At 31.1% G+C, this 20,639-nt stretch overlaps 1 protein-coding gene across 10 annotated transcripts in view; it reads right to left on the reverse strand.

The window, feature by feature from the left end:
- LOC107436625 (multidrug resistance-associated protein 1) overlaps positions 1 to 20,639 on the reverse strand; it is a 143,942-nt gene that overhangs the window by 8,275 nt on the left and 115,028 nt on the right. For all 10 annotated transcript variants that reach the window (XM_071178175.1, XM_071178172.1, XM_071178180.1 and 7 more), the window contains 8 exons: positions 18,604 to 18,817; positions 15,034 to 15,344; positions 11,258 to 11,457; positions 10,139 to 10,265; positions 7,779 to 7,880; positions 5,174 to 5,320; positions 2,792 to 2,950; positions 1,584 to 1,750 (listed from right to left, as the gene is read on the reverse strand). In XM_071178175.1, the coding sequence (XP_071034276.1) occupies positions 1,584 to 1,750; positions 2,792 to 2,950; positions 5,174 to 5,320; positions 7,779 to 7,880; positions 10,139 to 10,265; positions 11,258 to 11,457; positions 15,034 to 15,344; positions 18,604 to 18,817 (1,427 nt within the window). The remainder of the gene's footprint in view (positions 1 to 1,583; positions 1,751 to 2,791; positions 2,951 to 5,173; positions 5,321 to 7,778; positions 7,881 to 10,138; positions 10,266 to 11,257; positions 11,458 to 15,033; positions 15,345 to 18,603; positions 18,818 to 20,639) is intronic.

The raw sequence follows: 20,639 nt of genomic DNA on the forward strand, positions 1-20,639 counted from the left end.
AAGAGCAAATTTTTAAAAGGACTTTTCCTTACAAGTGAAAAAATTCAAATTTTAAATGAAACAAACTTGAATCTTGCTTTGAAAGACAAAGCGTATGGACATTCCAGAAAATGAGTACATTACCGAAGTCTTAATTAAAAATCAACAATCCCTTTTAAACAAATAGACCGATATTCATTTCAAACAGCTGCTTTAACCAGCACCCACGAGTAACCCACCACAAAAATACCCGAATAGCTTCTTAAAGCAAACAATTATTAAGTCAATAATTTAAAACATATTTTTATAAGTTATCTTCTATCTTCGATGGACACATTAGAATAAAGCAAACTAAGTAAGAAAAATAATAAACGGGAAAGGATTTAAATATAAAAAAAATAGGATAGTGGATGTAATAATCTAAATTTTTGTTCAACTATTAAAAATAGTTCTTTTAATACCTGAACAAAAAAAAATTTATCACCCCCCAACCCCAACGCTACGCACTTGGTGGTTTTCACAGTATACAATGCCAGCTAATTGATATCCTCATTCGCAGTAATAAATGAAGTTTAAAATTGTTAGTTTAAAATTTGAAGGGGTATCATTTTGCCGCTTTTCTATTTTCATAGTTAAAAGTAAAATGTGTTTAAAAGTAAATAAAAGCATAATTTATAAAGGAAACAAAATATATTCTCTGCAATACTAATCTATACCTGTAAAAACAAACAGGCAATTTATAGATGTAGTAATAAACCTTAATACCTAGATAATATTAAATACCCCACAACAGAATGACGGTGACAAGGCGACATTGTTGCAAAACTTTACAGAGTTCTTGCAGAAATATTTTGCTTTTGGAAAATAAAAAAAATTGAGTTGCTCTTCTGCAGAAATTTACACATTCAATTTGAAGCACTCAATTTATGCCGATATCGTAAATCTATTTTGATTGCATTTTCGACAGTCATTAACACAGATTTTCACGTGGCTTTTTAGATATCCCGCTACGTATAAGTCGATATATTGGAAATTCGAATTGCACATTTGATAATTTACTTTTTAAGGCAATGATTTGATCGATTTTTTTTTGGCAGTTATTGCTTTTGATTTCCACTTAATTTTTAAAACCGATATTTTTTATAAGCTATTATTGATTACAACAATAAAATCTTGAAACGAAACATGCATTTGAGTAACCCCCTTTCTGAAAAGACCAATTCGCGTGATTTCATTGTCGATCCATTTTTCGGTAATGTTATGCTGCTACAGATTTCATGATAATTATTCTTTTAAATGTAATGATAGTTTGTAAAATGCAATACAGGAAATAATTAGTGCGTCTCCCTCAACAAAATGCGAGAATATTGTCCATAATATTAGAATAAAAAAATTACATTCAGGTAAAAAAATTTCACTGATTTTGTAAACACAGCGTTTTTGTTACCTTAAATTAGTAACATACATATTTTTTATAATTGAAAATATCTTGCTGAAAAATATTAGTGCTAGAGAGTTTTGTCGCAGAAAGCAAGAAAAAATTAAGTCACAGGTATTAAATAGTTATACATGTGGATAAACTGACAAGTAGACAGCAGACTAACCTCAAATTTTCGCCACCTTCAACAATTTCATGATTCAATCCATCCTCCAGGCCCGAAACAAAACTTTTCAAGTGAGCGTGTTCAAGAGACTCCCACAGTTGTGCATCGTTGTACCAATCAAAGGGATCTAAATTCATTCGAAGAGTTCCAGAAAATAATACTGGATCCTAGAAACATAATAACAGCTTAGTATTGTAATTAAAAGGATTTTAAAAAATTATTGGAAAATAAGAATTTATTCCTAATCGTGTAACAAGAATTAAGATTCAAAATGTCATTTAAGTTCTTGTTATGAAAAACCTAATTTTTTTGTTTTGCAAAATTCGACTCAAACTTGTCAATGTCTGCAATGTCCTGTCGATAGACAAACTCGAGTGCTTACACCGATTCAGGACTAATGCAAAGTGATGGGCATATATAATAAATGAGCTAGCCGATGAAGCAGCACGCGCTGGCAACAGTGCGATTTTCCGGGAACCAGCCTTGGGAATTTCTCTCACATCATTCAGGGCATCGATATTCAAGCTCTATGGCAAAATTGCCCATGAGCAAATGGCGCGACAGAGACAAGCTAAGGAGGTGTCCCAGTGTACCTTGTAAAGAGTTTCTTAACAGGAACAGTCTGAGGAAGATCATTGGTCTTCTCACTGGACACACACTGTATCCTCAGGATTCACCTGTACGTGATGGGTATTAAATCTCTTTATAGAGATTGTCATCTTGAAAAGGAGACGAGTGATTGTGAGGTCTATTCTGCTCAAAGATTTGAGCATTTAGAGCAACACTGCATTAAGATCTGGGAAGGCGTCTGCTCAACTTTATTTCAGTCATAAAGCTTTCTTGCTAATCACAATTTAGGGTTTGGGTACGATAGACCTCTGGTCGATGCTCTCTAGAACTCTGCCCATCCTCTAAATCTAATCTAATCTAATGCAAACAAGACCAGACACTCATTATATTTTAATCATTATAAGTTTTTTCTTAAAAGTAACAATTAGTACAAAAGGAACACAAATATAGGTGCAATATCTTCATGATGTCAGACACATATTGCAACAATAGGTTGTCAACATATATAATAAATAGATTAATATCATAAAGATTAGTAAATAGATTAACATCATAAAGATTAGTAAATAGATTAATATCATTAAGATATTTTGTGTTACTTTGGTAGTAACTGATTGACTGTTTTATATAAAGAGTACCTGTGGAATGATTGTAATTTTTGATCTGAGGCTGTGCAATCCCATTTTAAAGATATCTCTCTTATCGATCTCAATAGTTCCATCTACTGCTTCAATAATGCGGAAGAGACAAAGAGTCAAAGAAGATTTTCCAGCTCCCGTTCGGCCAACTATGCCAACCTAAAGAAGAAAATTATTAAAATGTTCACATTTCTATTTTCATGAGAAACACAAGGTTTAAACCTATAAATAAGGATTTTTAAATTTTATTACAGTTTAGGTTCAAAAATTAATCAGATATGGTTTCCAAAAATATATAAATTTGCCCCTAAAAGAGAAACATTGTGTTGCATTTTGCTACCCATTCAACATTTACAACCATGGAAAAGTGCAAATTTCTGATGCAAATATCTTACAAATTTATAACTCAATATTACGTCATTTTATTTGTTTAATATACTTGAAACATTGTGATGTATGGTCACGGCCGGATTAAGCGTACGCATAGATCATTCAAATTTTTAGGGCCCTTAGATTCAATTTTTTTTCTCGCGTATTTTTTATTTATTCAAATATAAAAGAATTTATATATCTGTTCATTTAAGAAAGCATATTTAAAATTAAAATAAATAATAAAAAATTAAATTTTACTTTATTTTGCTAAATTAGAACTATAAAATAATCATAACAATTTGAAAAAATTTGAATATTTTTTTTTCTGCTCTTGCGATCAATAAACGCATCTATAATGTTATCGAAATTAATTTCACGGAGAACATCTGCCTCGATAAACATCAAACTTAGCATGTCTAATCGTTTTTGAAACAAGAGGCTTCTTTGCTCACTCTTGATTCGTTTCATTTTTGAAAACGAGAGCTCCGTAGAACAATTTGTTATCATAAGAGTTAGAAAAATGCAAGGAGCAGATTCAACATTTGGAAAAACAGATCCAAGTTTGTCTTGAAATAAAGTTTCGTGAAGTTCAGAATGAGTGAACTGAGTTTTTGATGGGAATTTGGATTTTATGTAACTCTGAAACTGTTTCAATTCGGAATAAAAATCTTCCAAATCGTCGAAATAAAAGTCAACTAAATTAGAAATTGCTTCTCGATATTTTCGATTTCCGCTAGTCCAAAATCCGCCAAAAAAGAAAATTTCTGAGAAACCTCCAAATAAACTTTGCCTCGTTCGTTAAACTCTGTTTTGAGCGAGTCAATAATTACAATGAATCATAAACTATAATAATGCTTATAAATAATAACTAAAATAAGTAATAAATAAATATGATTAACATTATATAAAAAAAACTATCGTATTTTATTAATATATATTTGGAATAGATTTTTTTTTAAATATCATTGTTTTTCTTAATTTTTTTTAAAATTTACTTTCGAAAAATCCATTTTAAGGGGGCCTCTAATCATTGTGGCCCCCAGGCCATGGCCTAGTCTGGCCTAATGGGTAATCCAGCTCTGTGTATGGTTTAAAATTATATAAATTATTAAAATTGTATTATTGCATTATGTAAATTATAAACATTATTATGAACTGATTTAATTTTATTCAAAAAGTTTTTAATTATCTTATGAAGAAAAATTTTAAAATTTATTGTAAAATGTTTCAATTGTTGTATCAAATTAATTGCAACAGTAACACAGTATGATATAGTCAGCTACACAAAATAAAATAAAAAATATCAAAATCTGTTCACAACTTTTGGATCAATTTGTGCTAGAAATTTGCATTTCCTCTATACCCAAGTAGCACACACTATTGGTCGATTTCGGAAAAAAAAATCGCCGTTTACGATATCGAACATCTATGTAAAAACGTCAAACTTTTATGCATATTGTACAACGCCACAAAAAAAATATATAAATCGACAATTCAATAATGACGTAGAACATAGAGTTTGTAAACAACATATTCCACAGCACCTACAGATGCTGTAGAGTGCTGATGAATGTTTTCGTAAAACAACTATTAACAACCATTTACAAATGTTGAAGAACACCTATAGATATTTTTGTCGCATTATTTGCAGAGCAAATTTCTTGGCAGACATTGTAGAACGTAGATGGATAACCTCTTAATACTGAGCAGCATTCTTCAAAAATTTATTCATCCGCTTTATAATTTAAATGCAAATTTAACTCAAAGAATATAGATTTTATACTCCAAACTAAACAGAACCTATTGCAAATATAAGTTCTATCATTTATTTTTGAACAGTAAAAAATTTAATTTGCAAGTAAAACACCTACATTTAATTATATAACTCATTTCTGTCTATTATTAAATACAGAACTCTTCTCATAGATTTCAGCAATGAAAGTAAAATGACTTGAAACGAAATGCATCACCAATATCTGCCTCACAATAATGTTAAAAATACTGCCTTACTTTTTCACCATCTTTTATGTCACAGCATATTTGCTTCAAGACCAGATCAAGACCTTCTCGGTATCTCGTAGAATAATTGTTGAAAACAACGTTTCCACTCGATGGCCACTCTTTTTGTGGAACTTGGTCTTTCACTATCCATTCAGCCTACGGGGTAACACACAAAAAGTTATTTCTGAAAGTTCTCCTGATTGTAATGCTCTTATCAACAAACCAAACATGAAAGGCATTTTCAATTTTGAAAGAGAATAATAATATATATAAGTTTCCAGAAATATAAAATCAGAAAATCAGTTCCAGAAATATCCCCTGTAATAAGTTTCCAGAAATATTAAAATCAAAAACATCAGAAAGCTTCAAAGTCTCATTTCTTTAATGAATGCAAACTTTCAAATATTATTTTTAAAAAATCCCAAAATAAAAAGATAAAAAAATTAGCTATATCTGGGATCCTTGCTTGAGTCGTTGAAGACTCAAGCAAGGACCCTGGATATAGCTAAATACTATTATTTAACATCAGAAATAGGCAATATAATACTGCATAATACAGAAAGCGCTACATTCTCAAATACAGTGTAAAGTCGCGTATCCGGAATCGGTGGGACTTTCAAAAGTCCGTATAATAGACCCCCAAGGTAAACAAAGCTTAAAATGATCTAATAAACTATCTGAATCTAAGCAAAAAATAAATAAAATTTATTTTTAAGGGGAATAATGTCTTAGTATTAGAATATCTAATCAATCAAATATAAAATATGTATTAGAAAAAAAATATTGCTGAAAATTGAGAAAACTAAAAAAATTTTACAGTTATGAAAATAGTAATCCGCCATTTTTAACTAGAACGATTCAAACAGGAAGGGGAAATTCAAGTCATTCTGGAACAAAGCTTAAAATGATCTAAATCTAAGAAGCAAAAAATAAATAAACATTATTTTTAAAGGGAATAATGTTTTAGTATTAAATTATCCAATGAAATATGAAAATTAATGAAATATTAGAAAAAAAAATTATTGCTTAAAATACAGAAAATGAAAAGAAATTGACAGTTTTGAAAATAATAATCCGCCATTTTTAACTAGAATGATTCAAGCAAGAAAGGGAAATTCCCGTCATTCATTAAGGTGGGTAGGTGGAGGAGAAAAATTCATTTCCTCCTTATTTGTGAAAGAATATAAGTGTAAAGAGTAGATCATTCAAGTTGAGGGCGGGGAAGTGACAAATTATTGTTTTCTCTCCAATCATTGGCTATCAATCAAGCATAAAGGTGGGGTACGCTCATGGGGTTTTCTTTATTTTTTCTTGTATGACTGAAAGAATCTGCTAAAGAGAGAATGTTACCCCCTTTTTTTCCCCGCCTCCTAAATATTACATGGTATGGGGAAGAACTAATGTTTCTCAAGAACGCGCATCCTTTTAGACCTATTCAAATTTTCCATTTTGACTCCCCCTCCACGTTAAACGCTTGCCCTGTTTACCCTTTTCTTGGTTTCAGGAAGTGCCTCTTTCACAAGCCAGCTGCATAAGAAAGGAGGGGGGAGAGGACTCAGTTGCGGTCTTTTGAAAACAAATCTCCCTCTTTTCCTGCATTCCAAAGTAGGAGCATCACTAACGGTCATTCAATGGTCTTGGTAGATCTTCTCTTCCCCTTTGTGATTTATTGGTTCAATGCATAAATCAGGGGTTCAGTGCAAGCTAGAAGAGAAAACGTGTCAAAATACCTTTTTTTTTTTTTTTAAGAAAGGGGAAGATGAAGAGAAGTTTGTTTATTTTGATTGTTAAAAAGTGTCCGGAAAAGGGACGTCCGGATATGGTACGTTACACTGTAGTACAATCTAATATTAAAGCTAATATTATACTAGATTAAGTAAAATTCAATCTAACATTCGAAGTTTTAAAATTATCTATTTCATTCATTAAAGATTGGATTAATATTTTTTTTTTACCAATGCAATTTCATGGTAGAAAATGCAAAATAATATTATTGAAAGCTAATTTAGTTCACAAACATAACTGAAGAAAAAAAAAATTTTATTAACTGTTATGAAGATTGCTTCATCGCCATCACTTCAAAAGTATCTTTTAATATTGTTAATAAAACCACCTGACTGCAAATAATAGTAAAAAGTTTTCATTCGTAAAATTCCCTTTTAAAAAGTCCTTACTTTGCTTCAAGTTAAGTTTGTAATAACGTTTCTATCAACAGTTTACAAAATCGTTCAACGTTTTAATCAGATAATTAAAGGAAGAATTTAAATGATTACACTTTTGCCTCAAAGGATTTGTATGAGACTGTGTTCAATTAGCTTAGCAAAACATTAAAATAATTCGAATGCAATAACAAAAATTTCCCTCCAACAATGATCCTAGCAAAGTAATTTTCAAATAAACAAAACATCTTTTTTTTTATATCCCTGTCAACTCACTAAATGATGGTAACTTTAAAATGGCAAACCTCTGTCTAAGCAAATTTCGAAAATAAATGGATTTAACTGTTGTACAAAAGCATTAGTTATGGCTCCGCTCTTCCATCAAAAGTAAGCAAATCACAAACATATGAACTGATGTGGAATACTCATATAAAAATGTTTATTTTAAATCATACCTCAGTTGGAGTATGGGCATACTCAATGATTCGTTCAACAGCAACAATGTTAGTTTCCAACTCAGAGCTCATGCGAACAATCCAACTCAGTGTTTGGGTTACCTAAGAGCAAAACAACAATACTTATTATTTTAATCTTAAACAATGGAATAGGTTGCGTAATATCTCACTCGTGTTAAAAATTGAATTTTAAAAAATTAGGCTTAACATTCAAGCAACAGGTTGGGGGGCAGGAGGGAAGATTAAAGCATCACAATTTTGTGTCTGATTTGTTATACACAAGTTACTTTTACTTCCCAGGCAAAGCTGGTACTCATCGATCTGTAGCTGGGTGAGCTCTGACAGGGGATTGATTCCAAATCCTTTAGAATAACAACCCAGAGTCTACCATGAAGACTAAAACATTCAAAATGAAATTAGAATTACATTAGTCTGTTCAGATTTTTTTTTTAATTATTTCAATTGCCATTTCATTTATTTCTTCTTTTAATTTCTTAGGAATCAGGTTAAATTATTAAATGCAACCTCAAAAAATAAATAAATACACAAAACATATGTTTAGAATAAAAATTTATAGCCAAAATCCAAGATGTAAACTAGAATAATAAAAAAATGTTAAAAGATAAATTCGCTCTTAATTTTTACCCAGTAGTATATTTCTTTAAATTATCAAATGTAATCGGAAAGAAACAAAAAGATGTGTTCAAAAATTCAACCAACAGGGATTTGAATTGAAAAATAATTCCTTGCAGAATAATAAATGAAAAGAGAAAGAATAGTCGGGTGTCATATACAGGCGACATCACTTTGACGAAGAACACCAAAAAGAATATAGAGAAGCATTAAAAAACTGTTTAGAAAACATATATTCTAAATGAACAATGTAAGCAAAGGTTAAAACAAAAAATTTCATGATTTAATGATACTGTCAGATGGGGTCACTTCGTGCAACGAGGGGTGACTTTGTGCAAACTGTCATTTTTTCAATTTTTGCGCTGTGCTATTTAGGGGTATTTTTTTAAAGCTTGGTATCAACTGATTTGAGTTGTCGACATGACGAACTAATGGTTTACCGAGAGCTGGCAATGTAAACATCATCATTCTTGGAAAATTGTGAGCTCAAGTTACAAACAGTTTCAAATGTTTTAACGTCGCAAAATCGAAGGCTGGAAAGTCTGCTCAGTTGAAGAAGTTCCAGTTATCCTGGCCAGGAAGGTAGGTTACACTTTAAAAGTCTTATCAATTGAGATAACAAATCATGTATAATTTTTTGTTCTTAATTATTATAATGTTAGTAATTGAAAAAATGACAGTTTGCACAGTCATCCCATCTGACGGCAGTCAATACTTTAAACTTTAACTTTTACATTTAGGAAAAAATACATACTTATGCTGCAACTAGAGCAATATAAAACATTCCTGCTACAGCCTGATTCTGATCGGAAGGGATAAGACTATAATTTTGTGACAAATGCCATGATTGGAGCAATGTGGTCGGCATTGAGCACAGGCTGCCTTTATTAAGCATAAATTAAGTGGAAGGTTTGCCATATTTGAGTGTTATCCTTTATTTGGATATATTTGTGTAAAATATCACTGTTTGTTATATTTTGGCTAGCATCATAGCAAGCTTGTGGGGTCTTTCGAATTCATTTGTACAGTCAAGCCTCGCTACAGTGAGCACGGTCTATAGTGAACTTCCGGATATAGTGAACAAAATGTTCGCCCTCGTGCCCTGCTACACACGTATGTTATTGTGGACATAGTGAACCAAAAACGAGTGGAAGTTGGATAGAATGAACTTTTTTCTGTCTTCGACAGATTTTTTCTGTCTTCGACAGCATTCAATGAAGCCACAATCTTTCAGTATCTTTACAAATGTTTTAAGTCAAAGCTGACGAATTTGCTGAGCGATTTGGTGAGACTACTTTTATGCGCTCGAATAGCTGGTTAGACAAGTTTAAAAAGCGGAATAACATAAATTCAGGAAAAATTATGGGAGAGTCAGGAAATGTTTCCATATCTGATGTGGAGGATTGCTCATCAGCTAAAGATTAATAATTTTTTTGTACGCAAGACAAAGAGTCATAAAAAATAAAAGTTAACACATTAATTTGAAGGTTCAGCATAGCGGTTCAGTTTGACTGTATTTTGTTTTGCTGAATTGAAAGAATGCGTTATGTTGAAAACACTACAAGTGTAATAATATTGAATGGCACGTTTCTTCAAGCTTAGAAGCAAAAAGTCAGTCGAAAGAAGTTACCCGGAAGTCTTACGATGAATTTTGACGCCATGCGCGCTTAGCTTTACACGGTCTACCATCCATAGAAACACACAATGTTCAATGCAACATTCATTACCATCAAAGCATAGGTGACTGACAATCCCACATTTGCAGCATCTAAATTATCTCTCTGAAGGACAGAAAACAAAGCAGCAAAGAAAATTATCATGTTTCCAATGAAATCTAACCTGATAGATAACCACCTGAAAAGAAATTACACATTTCTTCAACACACAATTCAGCTTCAAGAAATATTATCATAAATTGGAAAATATTTTTATACATTCATAAAATAAATTAAATAATCATTAGTTAATAATTTAACTAATGATTATTTTGAACGCATTTCAAAATAAAAGACTTCTTCTTTATCAGCGCAACAGCTCCTTGCAGCTTCAACAGCTGACAAACGCCAGCGCCTCCTATCCATGGCAGCTCCCTTTCAATTTCTAATCTTTAGGATTTTAAAATCATTTTCGATATCCTTGAGCCCTCTAGTAGGGGGTCTGCCTCTGGGGCACGACCCCTTGGGGTTCTTAGAGGTGACGATTCTTGTGGCGCTATTTTCAGAGCTTCTCCATAGATGGCCCAGCCATCTCAGCCTCTTACTGCAGATTTGTTAAAATTAGTGCTGTTTATAGAGTCGGTAGAGCTCAAAGTAAAAGACAAAATAAATAAAATAAAAGACAAAAACAATTAAATTAGTAAGAAAATGTTTTATTATCATTAACTGATATTATTATCTGCCCAAGTTAATTATTAAAAAGAATAGATTTAGTATTATTAGATTCAGTGTTACTGTATGGGGGGGAAATCGAACTAATTGTATTTAAAAAATGAGAGAAGAATAAAAATTTTAAAATGAGCTGTTTTGGCAAAGATTAATAAATCCAAAAAGAAAGTGTGAATAAAGCACACATGTATTGGTTGCAAAAAGGAAAAAATTACTTTAACACAAAATGACAAATTGATCATTGTATATTCAAACACTGAGCAAGGCACTTGTTAATAGAATCAGAATTAAAGTGTGGGGAGTCCATTTCAACCTTCATCTACGAAAAAGTGCCCCAACATAGAATCAAGTTAACATGCCTTAAATACTAGAAATTGGAATTTTATTTATGTAGTGGTAGATACACTACATAAAGTATGCTCATTTCTGCTTTATTCATTTGGATAGATGAAGAACAATTACCTGTTAGCTACAACACTGGGATAGTAACAGACCAAGTTATTGTCCACCAGAGTATTGGAGTGCTCACAAAATTTGTCTTCCATTTTATAAGCCCTAATGGTACTCGTTCCAGAGAGTGTCTCAGAGAAGTGAGAATAGATGGGAGATTTAGTGATGGATTCCAACCTTTTCAACTGACGGCTGGTTGACAAGTAAAAGCGCTAAAAAAAAAAAACTTTAAACTTCTTGATGTTATACAGTAAAACATGTTTTTTAATTATAGCGAATACTTAAGAAATATTTTCTCCCTGCCAAAGATTTAAAATCAATTAAATTTTATAAAATAAGGTTAATATTTATACAGGGTTGCCACTCAAATCTGGAAAAAAATTCCCTGTGTTTTCCCTGTACATATTATACACAATATATTGAGAGGAACACAACAATTAGTGTGCTCTTGTGTGAGTGCTATTGGGCTAACTATATTTATTAGTTTTAATTGCTGGAAAAACAGCTGAACATACTTAAAAAAATGCTATAATAAATTAAATAGTTTAGTATAGCTGAAGTATAATGGTTAAATATCCCATAGATTACGCTTTGAGCGATCACAATTTTCTTAAAAGACAAAAATACAAAACAAAATTCCCTGTATTTTCCCAGTTTGAAAAGAAAAAAAATCGAAATTCCCTGCATTTTTCTTGTTATTTTAGGTGATTTTCAAATTCCCTGTATTTTACAGGTTTTCCTTGTTCTCCTTATAGGAGTGGAAACCCTTTGAAACAGGTTAATTTAGTAATAATGTTATTCTGGTTGTATTATCAATAATAATTTATACATTTATTTATACTCTGATTAAATAAGCAAATATAGATATCAAAGAAACAAACCACAAAGTTATAAACTAAAAAATGCATAAATGCCTCCGATACTTTCAGAAGAAAAATTCTGGTTATGCACTGAAGATAACTACGAGATGCTTCTCTACCCTCAATCAATATTTCTTTACAAAAAAGACATTAGTAATCTCATATTAACATTTAAGCAAGAAAAAAAAGTCTGGATGAATTTTGTAAGCAATTTTAAAATTTAGTAGGCTATTATAGCAAAGAGTGGACAACAGCAGCAAAGAATGAAAAAGAAATTAAACTCAAGGAATGATAAGAGCAAGGATAAGTTTTAGAAGAGAGCGAGATGAGACATCTGGAGAAAGTTGGCAAACAACGAGATTGATTATTATTTCTTTTTATATTCTGAGTTGAGATTTTTATCATGTCCAACTTCTTTTTTGTTTCAACAACGTTTTAAATTCAAGTCTGATGGATTTATCATCGAAAATAATGAGTCTTTCTGAACAGTTACTGTAAGCCGCGACAGTAAGTCCTGATAAATTGGTGGTCAGACATCAGGGTTTGGAACCAAAAAAAAACAGGTACTAAAGCATACAAAATAACAAAACAAAAACCAAGCATGGAACATTTGGAAACAAGAATAAACCTAGTAATCGGAAAATTGATGGCTGAAAGAGAATCTAATGAAATGGATGTTACGCAAAGAAAGAATCCACCGAATAATTCGAGACGATAGTCCACTAGAATGAATAAGTAAAAATGTTGCCAAACTCAGTACTGAAGCTAATAAAGAAGTTGAAAATTAAGTTGCACTAGCCAAATGTATAAAATTTGAAGAATCTGAAGTACTAGCTGAAAAAAGAAGAAGTAATATAGAGGTACTTGCTGAGGTAGGGTGGAAAAAAATGAAAAATCAAATGGTGGATAAAGTTGAACAATATAAAATAACGAAGAAGGCTGAAGAAATGAAGGGCCAGCATCAAGCACTATTTGTAGATGAAAAAGCAAACAAAAACCGAATTAAATCAAGCAGGTTATAAAATGATAGATATTAAGGACAGTAAGAAAGACAACAAATATGCAAATGGCTCAGAATCATACAAATTCGTTGATACGAATTCCGAACATGGCTCGCAAAGACCACACTCCAGACATAAAATATCCTCAGTGGTGAACAGATAATGGGTTAGAGTTCCCTTGCCGTCAGACTAGCCATGGCAGGTTTTTGTGGTTTTCCCCTCTCTGTAACATAAATAGGTGATAGTTCCATCAAAAAGTCCTCCTCAATACTTGTTCCAAGAATTCCCTAGTCTTCCGGATTGGTTTCAAAATTACAAGCCTACAGAAAACATTAGTAGTCATAAACCCAAAATTCAGTCGGCTGTTCAATGACAGCAGTAAAATAAAATATGGAGGATTAATAGGGATCTAGTAATTAAAAACAGATGTTTTAAATATAAGATTAAAAAGTTTAGTACAGAAAGCTGGAAGCAACCATTTCAATGCCGTAAATCACGTAGATGGAACTTAAAAATAAATTATCTTAAAAGTTAACAGCAAAATTATTATCCATGAAGTTTCTAATTACAGGAAAATTAGAAGTAAAAATTAGAGTTTTGTAAAAATATTCTGAAATAAAGTTGCTAGGCAATGATATTGAAAATACATATACTATACATAGTACGTTAGGAAGAATTTAGATTTATATAAAGTTCTATGATATTTTCATATGCTTAGTTATTTAATTGTATATGGGTTGAAAAAAACTGAAATGATATATTATCTTAGGATAAGTTGTAAATGGTTTTAATTCAGTGAGGGTTTAACAATTAAAAAGTACTAATTAGAATTTGGCTATAAGGTTATAATTTCAGTCATCATTAGTTAGCACTCATTCCGTACCACACAATGCACAATGATTCATGATTTTTAAATGACACAAACAAACTCACCAGAAAAGGAATTATATAAAATATGCTTCCGCTGGATAGCGAGATGTACGGAATTCGAAGACTTTGTAAACTATTACTTAATTTTAAGCAAAGAGTTAACAACACCAGCCGTGAAAGGAAAGTTAACAGATCCAGGAGGCATGCTTGTATGTAAAAAGAGCAAAGGATAAGTTTAACAAAAACGTGAGGTGGGAGAAATATCAGGATGATTTTGGAAGAGCAACAAGATTGGTTAATATATTTTTTTATATATATATTAAAGCAAATGCTGTGCTGAGATCTTCATAATGTCTTTTATTTTAATAAAGCTTTAAATTTGCCTCAAGTTTGACGGACTTATCATCTAAAATAATTCCTGAAAAGTCACTGTAAGCCAAAAACAAGAACAATCGCCATAAAAGCTTCCCTTACCAATTTTTTTGAAGAAAAAAAAATTCAAAAAATTGACATATTTTCTATTTCATTAATAAATACAAGGAGCTAAAACGAAACCTAATACACAAGTTTTAAATTGAGATTTTAATTTTTTTACGCATTAAAAAGCCTTTAATTTACCATCAGTTTACTATTACGAGTTATCAAGGGGAAAAATTTTAAATATGAGTCTTTGTAGGATAGTTCTTGAACAAAACAAAGTGATACTTTTCAAACACCAGTAAAGTGATAAGCCATTCTTTTTTTCTATGTAAATTAAGCAAACATTGTATATACAATCGCACAAAATCTGTGCGCAGCCCCACTAAACAATAATAAAACTCTCAAACAAAACGTGGCAAACTTCCAATCACAGCAGATTTTTTTCTTTCTTTTTGCTCTTGGTCGAGTAAAAACGTAATAATAAAAAACGCACCGACAAATTCTGCAACGGCCAAGTTCCTCATATTTGTTATATGTACATATTCCCGAGGATATATAAACATATGAACGTCTGTATACTGTTACGTAAAAATATTTACTTTTCATGTCAAAGAAACGTACTATTAAAATAGCTCACCTGAATAAGATAATAAATTATGAGAATGGGAAGCGTTACGAGTAAAAACCAAGGCGTCTGCATGCTGATAACCACTATTGTTGATAAGACTTGAAGGAAACAGACCAGCCACGACCTTATTGTTTGGGGAATGGTTACGTCAACTGTATCCACATCTTTACCAAATCGGTTCACAATCCTTCCCAGTGGAGTTGTATCAAAAAAAGACATGGGTGATTTCAGAACATTAATTAAAATATTGTTATGAAGAGATGTTGCAGCAAGAAGTGTCCCATAAGCACAGGCAATCGTCCCAACAAACACAAAAACGGCTGCAATAAAAAAAATACAGATTAATTAACTAACCCATTGGCAGAATTTTGTTTGCACTATCTGCGACAAAAGAAAACTAATATCTTTCTGCAAGACATTTTCAATAATAACAAATATATATGTTACTTAGTATTTAAAATAACAAAAGCACTGTGTTTACAACAAAAAGTATATATATATTTTTTAATTGAACGTGTCATAGTTTTTTATTCTAATATTATGGGTGATATTCTCGCATTTTATGATGGGAGGGGGAATGTACAAATTAATTCCTCCTTCACATTTTGTAAATAACCATCACAATAAAAAAATAACTAGAAATCATGAATATAATGAATCTGACTCCTCAAATGCGCGCTTCATTTCGAGATTAGGTTGTTGTAATAAATAATATCGTATAAAAAATATTAAATTGAAAAACTATGGAGAAATCAATGGCAATAACTGTCAAAAATTTGATAAAATCATTGCCTTAAAAATTAAATATACTCAAATGCATGATTCGAATTTTCCATATTGTTTGAAATATATCGGAATATTTAAAATCCACTTGAAAATCAATATCAATTACTGCCAAAAATACAATTCAAACATAACATCGATTTACGATACTCATATCATATTAAAAATCAATTTGATCTAATTGTAGCCAAGTAAAAATGGGAGCAAATATATCACATTGATTAAATGTTTCTTCTGCCATAAAATTGCAACTCATTAAAACAGAAGTTTGAAAAAAGTAAGAGAAAATACCATTTTTTCCAATCTTCTAAATGTTTTGGAATTACTTTTAAGATTACCAATTTGTATTTACCTCAGTCATTCATTAATTCTAGCCAAAAAATTGCTGTTTCAAAATCCTTTATCCCAGAACCCATTCATTTGAATAGTTGCTTAATTCAAAAACGAAACTATTATCAAACTTTTTTTTTTTGGTTCTGGAATAAATTTGAGTCTTAATTTTTCAGGACTTAGCTTAAAACATTTCAATAAAAAAATTTTAAGATAGTCATAGTAATAAGTTTGCTCCCTTGCCATTAACAGACATGTGATTGGTAGAAAAAGAAATTATCTTAAATTTTTTTCTCAATGTGTAATTTTGTTTTTAATTTAACTTTCTTCTGAGTACATAGAAGATATTTAAAAGACTTATATGCACAATATGACCTTTTTATCCACTAAAGTAACATTTACAAAATTTAAGAATTTTTCAGAGAGAAAATTAAAGGGAGAAAGAATTTTTTTCAATCTAATAATAAGATGGAAACACGGATATATAATGGTATAGAGTGTGTTAAAAAAGATTACTGAAATACATGGTTTCAGATTTCTGTGGAGCAATATCATATTAAAAATTAATTTAATCTAATTGAAGCTAATTAAAAAAGGAGGCAAATATTCCACTGATTAAATAAAAACTGGAAATATTTAACAAAATTGCTACGTATTAGAAAATAAAATTCTATCACAGTTAAAATTCTGGTGGGGGAGTACTGTAGTGTATCTACCACTACAAAAATATAATTCCATTTCAATAGTACATAAGACATCTTAACTCTATTCTAGAGTGGGGTAATTTTTCATAGACGAAGGTAGACATTGTCGATAACAACTCTCCCCACTAATGATAAATTCCCTCCCCTGATGCCACCAATATTTATAAAACCTACCGCTGCTTAGTTACCACAAAATTTGACATATTTGTAGGGGACAGAGTTGACAACTATGCCAACTTTCATCTATCAAAGGGTACTTCAAGATTGATTCAAGTTAGCACGTCTTATATACTAGTGACTTGACATTTAATTTTCGTAGTGGTAATTACGCCACAATACTCCCCTACCAGAATTTTATCAGGGATAGAATTCGATGAACGGATACTACTAGTTGCTGTACTTGTGAAAGACCGGGAAAGCTTGATTTAAAGTCACCGGGTTTTTCAGTGCTGAATATGAAAGGTTTATTAACTTCACGATTGTAGTCGCTCCTGTGTTGCCTTTAGCAGTCGAATGCATGCAGGCTGACATTGTGTATGATCGAGACGAGACTGAGCAGCAACAGCGTGAGGAGGTGGATAATGTTGCAGTCACTAGTAGCAAGGCAACTGCTCAATGTGGACTATCCATCGAATTAGGCGTTACAAGATCGAAGCGGGCGTTACTGCGTGTTCAAATCACGTCCGAAGGTCACCAATGTGGGGGGGGGGCGGAGTTAACGACTATGCCAACTTTCATCTATCAAAGGGTACCTCAAGATTGATTCAAGTTAGCACGTCTTATATACTAGTGAATTGATGTTTAATTTTCGTAGTGGTAATTATGCCACATATTCAACAAAGTAAAAAACAGGGTTTTTGTATGAAACTTAAAGCGATAAAAACTGAATATTATTGACAGATGTCTAACCTCTCTGAAACCACCTGTCACTATGAAACATTCATAACAGCCAGAGTTATCTTTTGAAAACGGACCGAGCTAATTTGTACTCCCAATATTATTATTGTATTTATTGTAAGTTATCAGCAGATGGAATTCATGGGTGAGAAAATAACTTCCCATCACAGTGTTTTCATCATAGAAAAAAAAATGGGTGAGAATTTCTCACCCTTTCTCAAAAACAGGGTGAGATTTCAGAAAGTTAAGTGAGATTTCTAAAAACTGAAAAAATACAAATAGACTTAAAAAATTTCTTTCATTATAATACATTTTTAACGTCTTCTATTTTTTAAAGCATTGAATATTCTTGCTGCATCATCATAGAAGATTTTGCCTTTACTAGGTATTTGTCCATCTTACATTAGTGCATAAAAAATTTGAACGTCTTACATGAAAAAACCTTACCTGCGGTAAACACGTGGTTGCAGAGAAATGTGTTCTGAAAGGGGTTCCGTGGTTCGGAGGGGTTGTGTTCTGTTGTTCGAAAAAGTTCTGAACAATACTGGTAAATAGGGAATCTAGATAACGGGGCAAATGTTGAAAATAATGAAAGATCCAGGAAGAAAAGTGAAATGGATTTTATTCTAATTGGCGTAATTCGAAGCTTTTTCCAAAATGCGAGAAATTCGCGAATTTTGAAATTGATTTATAGAATGCGCGAATTTCTCGCGGTAATCATTTTTTAATGCGAGAAAAGAAAAAAATATGCGAGATTCTCGCGTTCTCGCGCTGTAGTGAAAACACTGCATCAACAATTAATGAAGTTCTTTTCTTTCTACTTTTTACAGTTATAGATTTTAGAAGAAGAAGAAAAGATACATACTCTGTCCAAGACCAAACATTCCATAAATGGTCAATCTAAAATCACGTTGATGGAGGCCTTCAGTTCCATTCCGTTCTGGATCTTTTCCCCATTCACTCAACCAGATGTTGGCACCCACAGAGAACACTTGCCATAGAATGAAACCAACCAGAATAAGAACAATCCATATGTAGCCAATAGACTTTATATATTCTATGTAGACTGACAATTTAACCTAAGAAACAATTAAAAAAATTAATAAAAATTAAATGATAATTAGACATCAAATAAAGATAAACAAAGGTAACTGATGCAACGAAAAAAATTAAACAAATATCGGTTTTCGGATACGTCAAAATTCAAGGATATTTTGAACTCTTCCTATTTAAATATTGCTAGCCAAGAAGTTGAAAAAATAATAATTTCTCCAAAGTGAGAAGAAAAGGTAAAATAATTAAATAATTTATGGTTTTATTAAAATAAACCAGCAAATAATAAAAAATCACCAGCTTTAAGAAATGATTAGCATTTTTTATCTAAAGGGGAAGCCAAAAGGTACCATTTTAAAGTCCCGTGACAAAATGGCAGCATTGTCTTGCAGAGAGATTTTTACTTTGGGAAGTAAAATATTTTGGTTTTCTTTTCTGCAGAAATTTTCATAAGATTTTCTTCAAAATTATATTCAAAAGATGCCTCTCTCTCTCACACTCGGGGGGTGTAGGAAAAAATGCATATGATTTTTCTATGCTCAAGAGAATAATGAAAAATAAAGAGTAATGAAGAACAATATTTGGTTGTATTTCTTTGTGCAGTAATTACTATTGATTGCCACATAGTTTCCTAAATCCCATATTTTTAATACGATATTATTTATTACAATATTTGAATCTCAAAATGAAAACAAGCATTTCGTAACCCCTTTTTGAAGAGTCCGATTAGAGTGATTTCTTTTTTTCGATAATTACAACTAGGGATTTCACAATTAATGTGATGAAGATGTACAAAGTGGGGAAAAAAAGGGAAATAATTTATGTGTTTCCCCCTACAAAATGCCAGAATATCGCTATTACAATAAAAAAATATTACATATTCAATTAAAAAAATTATTTTATTTTTTCTGGAAATTTCCTCTTTTATTTGAAGTTGACGCCTTTGTTACTTTAAATTATAATAACATGTATTCCTCATTACGAAAAGTATCTAACAGAAAGATATTACTACAGAAGAGGTAATCCTGCAGAAAGCCCACAAAAATTCTGCTATAGCGTTTTAAAGTAGCCACCAATTTAGTGTAGTACTTTTGGTCACCTTCTAGCTTTAGCTTCTTTAAAGTGGTAAAGTAATAATTTTTTAAAACCTAATCTTCTTGAAATTTAAATTAAGGAAAACCGATTTGGATGACGCTAAAAATTTCCTTTAAGGTTCACTATATAAATATAAAGAAACTTACCAAAAATCTAAACATTAATAACTGTTTGAATATCTTTAAAAAATTATTGATTGCAGAATTGCATTGGCAGAATTTTGAGAGAAAAAAATTTATGGATAATCTACAATACTGCATACTTTATATATCAAATTCTGATTGAATGATTCCTTATATTTCGCATGAATCGAAAGATAATCCAAACTAAAGAAAATATCCATCATCAGTCAACAGGGTTGCCGCACAAAAAAGTGAACAAAATAATTGCTTTTTGTAGCCTAAGACTTGAAAATTGTTGCTGAAAACTGTGAAAATAGTTGCCGAAAGAACAAAAATTCACCAAAAATATGACTAAAATTTTATTAAATGACTTGATTGTCATATAACCATGATCCCTTTAGCCACGTTGGTGGCAAATATGATAATTTTCATATAAACGTTAGTGTTCTAGCACTAAAGTTTTATATAAAAAAAATTAAACATATTTGCAGAAAATTAAATAATTTAAATTACTGGAATTCAAATTCATTAAAAAAAAAACTTTCCTTAAGAAAAACATACTTTTTCTAAATAATTTCATTTTTAACAATTGATTTAGCAAATATATTATACATATAGTATATACACACAT

The sequence above is a fragment of the Parasteatoda tepidariorum genome, chromosome 3 (genome assembly GCF_043381705.1).
Source record: "Parasteatoda tepidariorum isolate YZ-2023 chromosome 3, CAS_Ptep_4.0, whole genome shotgun sequence".
Lineage (NCBI taxonomy): Eukaryota > Metazoa > Arthropoda > Arachnida > Araneae > Theridiidae > Parasteatoda > Parasteatoda tepidariorum.